The sequence below is a fragment of the Gobio gobio genome (genome assembly GCF_949357685.1).
Source record: "Gobio gobio genome assembly, chromosome: 15".
In the NCBI taxonomy this organism is placed as follows: domain Eukaryota; kingdom Metazoa; phylum Chordata; class Actinopteri; order Cypriniformes; family Gobionidae; genus Gobio; species Gobio gobio.
In genome coordinates, this window is record NC_137108.1 from 53,075,471 (window position 1) to 53,087,970 (window position 12,500).

The following is a 12,500-nucleotide window of genomic DNA, read 5'->3' on the forward strand; positions in this document are numbered from 1 at the left end:
CTTCATAAAGTTATTGTAGAGCCGCTGTAGTGAGATGGACTTTGTAACTTTAGTCTTTAGTGTCTTTTAAGGGTCTTGAGAGTGTAAAGTTGAGCCAATGGAGGCCTTTCAGAGCATCAGATTTACACTAAAATATCTTCATTTGTGTCTGAAGATGAACGGAGGTCTGACGGGTGTCCAACCACATGAGGCTCAGTCATTAATGACACAATTTACAGTTTTGGGTGAACTAACCCTTTAAAATAGTTTCAAAATGGATTTATGAGATGATAAACTTATACCATTAATCGTACACAGCATTAATAAAATGTTACCTTTCTGATAGAAAAAAAGAGAGAATGGGGGAGAGAGAGAGAAGAAGAGAAGCCCCAATGACCTCAAGAGCCAGAGACAAAAAGAGAAAGAGCAACAGTTCCAATCTTCTTTTAGCTATTCCTTGACCATGTGACTGAAACCAATTGTATTCATTTAAACTGACCAATCAGACCAAACTTCCCCCACTGTAAAGGTGTGGCCTACAGGCCTCTCTATTGTCTTCCAGATGGCCCTTCTGATAAGGAAATGGGGGTTGACAACAGTAAAGCAAATTTCTTTGTTGGATTTCAAATATCAAATATCTTTGATTATTTTCAATTCCTTCAACAGGAAGGGGCCGTCCCCAAACTGGGCCCACAAAGTTGGGAGCATGAAATTGTCCGAAATGTCTTGGCGAAGCTTTAAGAGTTCCTTTCACTGGAACTAAGGGGCCAACCCCCACCCCATAATCTCCCCTCCACCAAACTTTACACTTGGCCCAATGCAGTCAGGCTAGTCCCGTTCTCCTGGCAACCGCCAAACCCAGACTCGTCCATGGGATTGTCAGACAGAGAAGCGTGATTGGTCACTCAGAGAACACATCTCCACTGCTCTAGAGTCCAGTGGCGGCGCACTTTACCCCACTGCATCCCACGCTTTGGTGCTGTAAGGCTTGGATGAGCTGCTCGGCCATGGAAACCCATTCCATGAAGCTCTACACACTGTTCTTGAGCTCATCTGAAGGCCACAGAAGTTTGGAGGTCTGGAGCTCAGGCCTAGAGCTGGAGTTCCACACCTGTGGCCATGAAGTGTTGCACACCTGAACTCAGGGATGTGGAGAAGCGGCTCAATACTTCTGTCAGTATAGTGTTTCATTGAGTGACGTGGAGATAATGGTGTGAAGTGATGTGAGGCTTTAAAGCACAAATTGAGATGAAATGAATGGTTCGCTGACTGTGAACCAGAGATCAACCGCACCATCAAGATGCAAGATGCCAGTTTGCATGTCTGCTGGTTTTAAAGGGTCACTTGTTTATTCTTATATAATTCTAATGCAGAAGCACATTAGTGAAATGCATTAAAGTGCGTCTAATGTACAACTAGAGGGACCTTTTAAAAGACACTCATTGTGTTCTTCACATGCTGTGCAGACGCTATTATATGCATTTGCTGTCTGGATGACATTGATTTATGGGTGCAATTTCCCATAATGCAATTCTTCTGTCACCAAACTTTCATTTCTGATTCCGAAATCTGAAAACAGGTTAGGGTTCATGTCATGTGATGATGATTTTTTTTGTGTGATGTATCAATCACTATTTTACTCTACTTTGTTCTATTATATTCTGTTAATAATAAGTCTGGGAATTATTTTTCATCATCAGCTCAGATTAAATTGTGACATTATAGACATTTGTGATGTTATAAAAGACTTTCCACAAAAATATGAGCTGTCTTCAACACTGATAATGATCAAATATAAAACACTTGTTTGCTGTACCAATTAGTTATCAATTATGTCTTTAATGGCTAATATTTGCATTAGAGGACATGAATTGTAATCCTCAGTTACTTAAAAAAATATTGTTGCTGTGTTTTGCTTGTATGTAACATTAAAAAAAGTTATTTTTAATTACAGGAATTATTGTTCATTAGTTAGATTTGCAAATAAACAGCCTAATGAGCACATCTTCATGATTTCTTAACATTTGCTTTTGGAAAATTGCATATTTCATATTTCCACTGTTTCCACTTTGCTAAAAGCCAAAAAGTAATTAATAGTTATCGATCAGTGTATAACGAATTATGTGAGTGCATGTGTGTGCGTGAGCGCATGTGTGCATGTGTGTGTGTGTGTGTGTGTGTGAGCGCATGTGTGCATGTGTGTGTGTGTGTGAGTGCATGTGCGAGTGTGCGTGAGTGTGCATGCATGTGTGTGGGTGCATGTGCAAGTGTGTGTGCATGAGTATGTGTGCATGAGTATGTGTGCATGAGTATGTGTGCATGAGTATGTGTGCGTGCAAGTATGTGTGTGCGTACATGTATGTGCATGCAAGTGCGTGTGTGAGCGTATATGTGTGCCAGTGTGTGCGTGCAAGTGTGTGTGTGGGTGTGCATGCATGTGTGTGCCAGTGTGTGTGGGTGTGAGTGTGTATGCATGTGTGTGTGAGCATGTGCAAGTGTGTGTGCATGAGTGTGTGTGCCTGTGTGTGTGTGTGAGCAAGTGTGCGTGCGAGTGCGAGTGCGTGTGTCCACAAATGTGTGCTCCAGTGTGTGTGTGTGTGTGTGTGTGTGTGTGCGTGTGTGTGAGTGTGCATGCATGTGAGAGTGTGTGTGCATGAGTTTGTGTGCGTGCAAGTATGTGTGTGTGTACATGTGTGTGCATGCAAGTGTGTGTGCGAATGCGTGTGTGTGTGCGAGTGTGCATGCATGTGTGTGCCTGTGTTCGCGAGTGTGCGTGTGAGTGCATGTGTGTGCGAATGCGTGTGTGTGAGAGTGTGTGTGTGCCAGTGTGTGTGCGTGAGTGTGCATGCATGTGTGTGGGAGCATGTGCAAGTGTGTGTGCATAAGTATGTGTGCGTGCAAGTATGTGTGTGCGAACATGTGTGTGCATGCAAGTGTGTGTGTGAGCGTATGTGTGCGAGTGTGTATGCATGTGTGTGCGAATGCGTATGTGCCAGTGTGTGTGTGCGAGAGTGTGTGTGTGCCAGTGTGTGTGTGTGTTAGTGTGCATGCATGTGTGTGTGAGCATGTGCGAGTGTGTGTGCGTTGAAGTATGTGTGTGTACATGTGTGTGCATGCAAGTGTGTGTGCGAATGTATGTGTGCGTGTGTGTGTGTGTGTGTGTGCTAGTGTACATGCATGTGTGTGCCTGTGTGTGTGAGCATGTGCGAGTGTGTGTGCATGCCTGTGTGTGCATGTGTTACTGTGTGTGTGCGAGTGTGCATGCGAGTGTGTGTGCATGAGTTTGTGTATGTGTGTGCGTATATGTGTGTGCATGCAAGTGCGTGTGCGAGCGTGTGTGTGCCAGTGTGTGTGCGAGAGTGTGCATGCATGTGTGTGCGTGCAAGTGTGTGTGTGAGTGTGCATGCATTTGTGCGGGAATGTGTGTGTGCCAGTGTGTGTGTGTGTGTGTGTGCGAGTGTGCATCCATGTGTCTGCTTGTGTGTGTGCGAGTGTGTGTGTGCTTGTGTGTGTGCGAGTGTGTGTGTGCATGTGTGTGTGTAAGCATGTGCTTGTGTGCATTTGTATATGTGTGTGCGTGCAAGTTAGTGTGTGCGAGAGTGTGTGTGTGTGTGTGTGTGTGTGCGAGTGTACATGCATGTGTGTGTGTGCGCGCGAGTGTATGTGTGTGTATGCGTGTGTATGCATGAGTGTGTTTGCATGTGTGTGCGTGCAAGTGAGTGTGTGCGAGAGTGTGTGTGTGCGAGTGTGCATGCATGTGTGTGCTTGTGTGTGTGTGGCGTGTTACACATGCTTCAGACACCGGCTCACGAGGGCGTTCCCCATCTTTCTCACCACAGTGTCTCATTCCCCCTCTCAGGGAACCATGGTTATTCTCTAGTGTATTCTAGTCTACATAACAAACTTCCAAACAAACATTCTATGAACCGTTATTAATTTCAGAATGCAGAATTCCACACACACTGTTGTGCCAGTATTTACAGTCACTAGTCATTTTGATCAGCTGATTGTCAGCAATATCAGTGAACGTCTGAGGATTGAAACTTTCGGTGGCAGGTGCTGGTTTAAATCAAAGATAAGCGAGCTTAACATATCACATATCCAGACGTGTGTCCCGGAGGATTAGAAATGTGTCAAAACAGGAATATTAGTCGAGCGTGGGATGGCTGAGAGATAAATGAAGACAGGCGACTGCATTCGTGTCTGCATCAGTATCTTGATAGATGTTGTGGCCTTGCACAAGTTTTAATTGTTGATGTCTGATTGGCCGGTTGTAACCAGCAACGCGTTAAAGGGTTAGTTCACCCAAAACTGTAAATTGTGTCATTAATGACTGAGCCTCATGTGGTTGGACACCCGTCAGACCTCCGTTCATCTTCAGACACAAATGAAGATATTTTAGTGTAAAGCTGATGCTGAGAAAGGCTTCAGATAGGCCTCCATTGGCATTCAGTACATTTACACTCACAAGACCCATAAAAGGCACTAAAAACGTCGTTACAAAGTCCATCTCACCACAGTGACTCTACAATAATTATACGATGCGACGACAATAGTTTTTGTGCGCAAAAAAAAAATCAAAATAACACCTTTATCCAGCTTGTTCTTGTCTTCCGTGTGTGTTTCCACGACGCATGCGTGAGAATATGAGCAGATCCGGCGTTCGGACACATGACCCAGAAGTGATTTGTTTGTTACAAATTCTACATTGATCGTGCTTTAGGTCTCGGTGTAGTTCTCAAAATGGGGCTAAAGTGTTAGGGATGTGCATTGGCACTGCCCTCACAATTCGATTCGATTACGATTCACCAGGTAACGATTCGATTCATTTCGATTCTACGATGCATTGCGATGCATCAAAATTCTACTGCACACAACAAGGCAAATTTTTTATCAGTCATGAGGCAATACAAGCAGTCAGATATTGAACAACAGATTGTATTGGCTGCTATGTGTGTATTATCTCTCTCCTGTATCTTTGACATAAATGTCATTAAATAAAATAAAATTGAATGGTACAGGGTATTGGAGATGGCATTTTCAAACCTGAAAAAGAAAACATAAATCACTGCTTTCAGTGCTTTGAGTGAGAAATGTTTCTCTTCTCTGCTTTAGAACCATTTGAAATGAAATAGAGGAATAATAACAGCCAACTTTTTCCAGCAGTGAACATAAGTGTTTTAATTCATCAGTCATCTCCCTCCGCCTCAGCCATCTTGATTGTTGTTGTTGTTATGACTCCGGAAGTTATTTAAACTTCACAACTTTATTGTCCAACTCAAGGCCAGAAAATAAACAATGACATAATCGATTATGGCACTTAGCTGCATCGATGCTGAATCGTGCATTGCGATGCATTGCCGAATCGATTATTGTTGACTCCACTATAAAGTGAGCATTTCATGGATTCCCGAACGCCGGATCTGCTCATATTCTCACGCATGCGTCGTGGAGACACACACGGAAGACAAGAACAAGTTGGATAAAGGTGTTATTTAGATTTGTTTTTGCGCACAAAAACTATTGTCGTCGCATCGTAAGATTATTGTAGAGTCGCTGTGGTGAGATGGACTTTGTAGCGACGTTTTTAGTGCCTTTTCTGGGTCTTGTGAGTGTAAATGTACTGAATGCCAATGGAGGCCTATCTGAAGCCTTTCTCAGCATCAGCTTTACACTAAAATATCTTCATTTGTGTCTGAAGATGAACGGAGGTCTGACGGGTGTCCAACCACATGAGGCACAGTCATTAATCACACAATTTACAGTTTTGGCTGAACTAACCCTTTAAGAGTAAAGCTGCGCTCTTTTCCTGAGTTTTGCATCATCTCTTTGTCTCTCCTCAGAACTACAAAGCAGTTCTTGTGGGAATCCGGGAGTTCCTGCCAAAGGAATCCTGAACGGAACGAGCTTCAGTGTGGGAGACCGAATCCGCTACCACTGTGTGTCCGGATACACACTGGATGGCCACGCCCAGCTGACCTGTGTGTCCAGTACGTCTAATGTGGCGGTGTGGGACTTCCCCATCCCCATCTGCAGAGGTAAGAGCGCGCGGGGAACGGCTTTTCATTTTCTGGATGCTTGATTTTTCGAGGCTTATTAGAATGAGCCCTCTCTGCGTTTGTAGGGCATTAATGCGTCTGGAAAATGCCATCGCATTAGATGAATAAATATCAAAGCAACTGGTTTCCGGAAAACAATCATGCACACGTTTTTGTTATGACATTTATCCAACAAGGGGAGGTTTATATTGTTCAGACTCTTCACGATGCTCAATATGTATCTTGGTTATTATGTATATGCTTTTTCCCATCATTTAAAAAAAAAAAAACAGACAGTTTTCCAAGAAGATTTAAAATGCTGTAATTAGGGACCAAGCACCGAAGGTACGAAGGCACCTATTGAAACCGTTAGCGTTCCTCTTCTTCTTCTTCTTCTTCTTCTTCTTCTTCTTCTTCTTCTTCTTCTTCTTCTTCTTCTTCTTCTTCTTCTTCTTCTTCTTCTTCTTCTTCTTCTTCTTCTTCTTCTTCTTCTTCTTCTTCTTCTTCTTCTTCTTCTTCTTCTTCTTCTTCTTCTTCTTCTTCTTCTTCTTCTTCTTCTTCTTCTTCTTCTTCTTCTTCTTCTTCTTCTTCTTCTTCTTCTTCTTCTTCTTCTTCTTCTTCTTCTTCTTCTTCTTCTTCTTCTTCTTCTTCTTCTTCTTCTTCTTCTTCTTCTTCTTCTTCTTCTTCTTCTTCTTCTTCTTCTTCTTCTTCTTCTTCTTCTTCTTCTTCTTCTTCTTCTTCTTCTTCTTCTTCTTCTTCTTCTTCTTCTTCTTCTTCTTCTTCTTCTTCTTCTTCTTCTTCTTCTTCTTCTTCTTCTTCTTCTTCTTCTTCTTCTTCTTCTTCTTCTTCTTCTGCCATGGGAGTCTATGGCAGCCCATAGAACCGTTTGCGGGAAAGTTATGAAAAGTGTCAACATAGCAAATTTGGAGTCTCTAAAACAATCCCTCTAGCGCCACCACCTTTCCAAAATTTGACTCATGTTTATGCTAATAACTTTTGAACCATAAGGGCTAGAAACAAAATTCTTTTTTCCTCTGGTTCCTTGGCTCAATACGATTTTCATTTTCCGTCATGAAAATTTTCCCGCCATTTTGAATTTTCCGAAAAACCTACGTTTGCGAACTCGTCCTAGACGGTTCATCCGATTTTCACGAAAATTGAACCAGATCATCTTCAGACCATGCTGACAAAAAAACATGGAATTCAAGTGGATCTGTCAAATTGTTTTTGATAAACACGCAAACAAATTTTACGTAACGCTTTCGAAAACACATATAAGGCAATATCTCCGCAACGCTTTATCGTATTCAAACCAAACTTGGTGCATGTCATCACAAGCATGACCTGAGGTAACATGCAGCGTTTCGGCACAGCATCACCTACTGGTCCGGAGATACGAAAAATGGCTATTTTTGCTTATAACTTCTGAACTGTTTTTCCAAAAATCATAAAAGTGGTCTTGTTAGATTCAGGACGGTATGCCGAGTCGTTTGATATCCAATTTTACCATATCGGCCATTTTGGCTGTCGGCCATTTTGAATTCTGTTCTAAAATGCTGTATTTTATGAACACTTGAACGGATTGTTATGAAACTCTGTATGGGTCATCAGCACGATGCCCTGAAGGAGCCTGAGAAGTTTTGAAACAGCGCCATCTAGTGGAGAATTTTTTTTTTCAAATGCTTATAACTTTGGGTAAGATTGACTTATTTTCATGGGAGTCACTTTTTTTGTCTCCTGAATCCTCGCCGAGTCCAACAATACCAGATTTGCCAGGTTTCAGCGTATGGTTTGTGCAGCGTTGCAATTTAGCGCTTAAAAAACATTAGCTGATATTTTCTAAAACCGCTAGTCCCATTGAGACGAAACCAGCGTCAGAAGTTCGAAAACATAGGTCGATAGCTAAACGCAATGCCCAAATGTCAAAATATTGATAGTAAGGGGTTGTAAAATCCAATCAAAGTCAAGTGTCAGTCATTTTTTACATGTTTTTTTCATATAAATGTCTATAACTCCAAAACGAAATGAGATATTTTCACCAAAATTGACACACATATGTATGGGCTCACTCGATGACACATAAAAAAATTATAGGATTGTGCCTCTTGGTGGCGCTATAATAGAACAAAACATGACATTGGCACTGTACAAATGTTTTAATGTGGGGTTTCAACGTTTTTGCTTCAAATGTCTTCACTCATTTGTTCAGTTGGTCTGCTGCTATCTTCCTTGTTTGCTTCTGTTGCGCTTGGCCCCGTCAATGGCTGCTTGCAGCTATATTTATTATTATTATTATTAATATAAAACACTGATCAGTCATAAAGTCAGGTGAAGTGAATAACACTGATGATCTCCTGTTAGTGGGTGGGATATATTCGGCAGCAAGTGAACATTTGGTCCTCTGAGTTGATGTGTTAGAAGCAGGAGAAATGGGCAAGCGTAAGGATTTGAGTTTGACAAGGGCCAATTTTGCATCTTCATAATCATTTTTAAAAAATCTATAAGTTGTGCAGCACAAAAGTACAGATATATGGTATCAAAAACCTCAACTAGTAAGTTTTGCATTTATGTTAGGGGAGAGCAGGGACGAAAGTACCATTTTTCAGAAAATCGTAATTTTAAAAGATAATATTTTAGACCGAGATATATTTTTGCTGTGGCCAATAACTCACAAGTGTGGTCTATCAATAGCAGGTGATATTTTGTACAAATGTAGAACGACTACAGTATAATTTCACTTTGAACATAAGCTGCACATTGTTACTTTTGACCCCATCAGGTGTAATACAAGCTAGATTTATTTGGTGCTACTCTTGCTTTATTAAACATACCTGACTATGACCTTGTTAATATGTAACTGCAAACATATTTTGTCCTTTATCTTTGCAAAAAAATCATTTTTTTTTTAACATATAAAATCATTTTATATGTTAAAGTTCATCAAATGTTTCAAATGTAATATGACAGTACAAACTTGAATTGTTTAGAATATTTTTTATTTGCAATGTCAATCTATTTGATAAGTTATTTAAATTTAAATTTAAATTAAATGTGCATAATATGCATTATATATATAATAGCGGGACAAAAGTGACAAGTGTTACTTTCGTCCCGACAGGAAGTCCTGATATTTAAAGCTACACTGTGTAACTTTTTTAGTCTATTCTTAGCTAAAAACACTTAGTTCTTTCAAAAATATATGTGCTCATTAATGTATATTTACTTCTTTCAAGTAATAAAGTATTCTGGTAAGTTTATAATATGTCATTGTAAACACATACGGGTGAGGGTTCGAATGCGGGTCGCCATGTTGCTCCTCCATCTTGAAAGTACATCAGCCAAAGAGGGACATTCCCGTAAATTCAAGCTTGGCCTTTGGCGTTTTAACACTCGATGGCACCGTGACGAATGTGGACGAGGTCGAGCTGGAAGCCATGTTAATCTTGGACTAAATCGGCCACCGTAGGAGATAAAACGTAATCGGAATTGAGAGGAACAGAAACTAATATTCACTGGATGGTCATATACAAGTTCACCACTAGATGGGGGAAAATATCACACAGTGGAGCTTTAAAAACTATTTACTTTTATACTGAAAAACTCTGAAAAGACAAACCTTCAGGGTGTGTAGCAGCACTAAATAACCCGTAGATTGATCATTACTGTGACACATGAAACAAGAAACACAACTTGTAATTAGAAAAAAAGTACCGCTTCATTCATTTACTTGCCGTACTTGAAAACTGCATTTCGGACCAAACCGCGGGAAACGATGGCGGAATCACGTGATATTTGGCAGATCCGTAAGGCTTGTGCTGAATGTGCTGTCAGAGCTTGAAATGCAAATGTGTTTAGGGCTCAGAGAAAATCGCGTTGTTACTTTCGCCCCATTTCTCCCCTACATAGAAGAAGATAATACGGTCTGAATTCAAAACATGTGATGCAGACAAATACTCTTATTATCCTTTGTTTTGATCGTCTTTGTTAGCCGTGATTTTTGATGACATCATGACATATCATACGTCAAAAAAGCGGAGTATCTCAGCTCTCTATAGACACGTCGTTCATGCTTCTAGACCAATCAGAGCATGAGATCTCCCTTTACAAAGTTGAGGAGGCGGGGCCTTGTTTTCGATTTCCCAGCGGCTATGGAAAGTAGGAGACAGTTTGCACAGATTCATCTCAATTACTTTTTTTTGGAAGGAGATATCAAGAAAATTATTTGTTCCCATGTTTAACGCCAACTAGTGGAATCAACTTTCTAAAGGGATGTAAAAAATTATAGATTTTCAAATAATACAATATGATTTTTTATATATGTTTCTCACAAAACTGTGAATGAATACAATAGAATATATGCAATATTCCTCAACTGTGTCAAAATGTGGAGTGTTTTCTGTAAAATGAGACCGTTTCGATCAATTTACTCCAATGTTTGTGGGTAGGGCGCTCTTTTAAACTCAGATATTCCTAATTCCCTAAAAAATTCAAAATATGCTGCAGAGCTGAAGTGGTTAAAGGATCTGCTGCTAACATCTTGCCACCTCCAGAGGCATCTCTTTCTTGACCTGATACCCAAATTGTGAATAATGCCAGTGTTTTTGGTGAGTGGATCAACAGTTTGACCTCCACATGCTAGTTTTGAAGCTGAAATGCTAGTTTTGAAGTGTTTTGCTAGCGCTAGCTTTCTTTAAAACGCCACTCGCTGTGATATTTCATTATCTAACGCAATGACTTTCAGACATTAAGGAAGTGCTTTAAGTGTGCAAACAGTTTTTCGGGGCCACAGACTCTTTCATAGCGCCGTTGTTCGCTGCTTCGCTGTAAGCTCATAATGCTCCGGCGTTGGCTTTGATATTTGCAGCTTTTGTATTATTCTGTTTTGCTGAATTTGAAATGAACGTTGTTTTTAGCTTAGCATTCTCTCTGCCTCTGGTTTGTCTGGGGCTGCTTTAGATATGCTGATTTGTGCTGTAAGTTCCTCCGCATTACTCTTCTTTTGTCTCCCGGTGGGAAGAGCCGGTTAATAATTCAGCTGTTCTTTAATTATGAGCGTGAGGATCTTTGATGTGCGCTCAGGTATTGTCAGGTAAACGCGTGATTGAAGACAGAAGATGAAGATGATCATGGCTCGAACACACTTCCTGTAGAAACGGCCTCATTAGGAAGCGTTTAGAGCTCATGTCTGATGCAGCATCGCCGCTCTTCTTCTTCTCATTAGTTGTGCTTCAGTGGCTTCGGCTGTTCGGGACTCAGTGTGTAGGTTTACGAGATTCTGTTTAATTGGGCTGAAGTCTGGAGCAGATTCAGGAGCTGCTGTCAATGGATAATTCTGTTCATCCATCCACCCATCCATCCATCTACATTTTTCTCCATCCATCCATCTACATTTGTCTCCATCCATCCATCCATCCATCTACATTTTTCTCCATCCATCCATCTACATTTTTCTCCATCCATCCATCCATCCATCTACATTTGTATCCATCCATCCATCCATCCATCCATCTACATTTGTCTCCATCCATCCATCCATCCATCTACATTTGTCTCCATCCATCCATCTACATTTGTATCCATCCATCCACCCATCCATCCATCTACATTTGTATCCATCCATCCATCCATCCATCCATCTACATTTGTATCCATCCATCCATCCATCCATCCATCCATCCATATACATTTGTATCCATCCATCCATCCATTCATCTATATTTGTATCCATCCATCCATCCATCCATCTACGTTTGTATCCATCCATCCATCCATCCATCCATCCATCCATCCATCTATATTTGTATCCATCCATCCATCCATCCATCCATCTACATTTGTATCCATCCATCCATTCATCTATATTTTTATCCATCCATCCATCCATCCACCCATCCATCCATCTACATTTGTATCCATCCATCCATCCATCCATCTACATTTGTATCCATCCATCCATCCATCCATCCATCCATATACATTTGTATCCATCCATCCATCCATTCATCTATATTTTTATCCATCCATCCATCCATCCATCTACATTTGTATCCATCCATCCATCCATCCATCCATCCATCCATCTATATTTGTATCCATCCATCCATCCATCCATCCATCCATCCATCCATCTACATTTGTATCCATCCATCCATCCATCCATCCATCTATATTTTTATCCATCCATCCATCCATCCATCCATCCATCCATCTATATTTATATCTATCCATCCATCCATCCATCCATATTTGTATCTATGTATCATCCATCTATTCATCCATATTTGTATCTATGTATCATCCATCCATTCATCCATCCATCCATATTTGTATCTATGTATCATCCATCCATTCATCTATATTTGTATCTATCCATCCATTCATCTATATTTGTTTCTATGTATCCATCCATCCATCCATCCATCTATATTTCTGTCCATCCATCCATCCATCCATCCATCCATATTTGTATCATCCATCCATCCC

General features: G+C 40.7%; 1 protein-coding gene across 1 annotated transcript in view; it reads left to right on the forward strand.

Moving 5' to 3' along the window:
* Window positions 1-12,500, forward strand: part of csmd3a (CUB and Sushi multiple domains 3a) — a gene marked incomplete at both ends in the record, with an annotated part of 567,839 nt that overhangs the window by 114,872 nt on the left and 440,467 nt on the right. Inside the window, one exon of the mRNA XM_079838157.1 lies at window positions 5,823-6,017. Within this exon, the coding sequence (XP_079694283.1) occupies window positions 5,823-6,017 (195 nt within the window). The remainder of the gene's footprint in view (window positions 1-5,822; window positions 6,018-12,500) is intronic.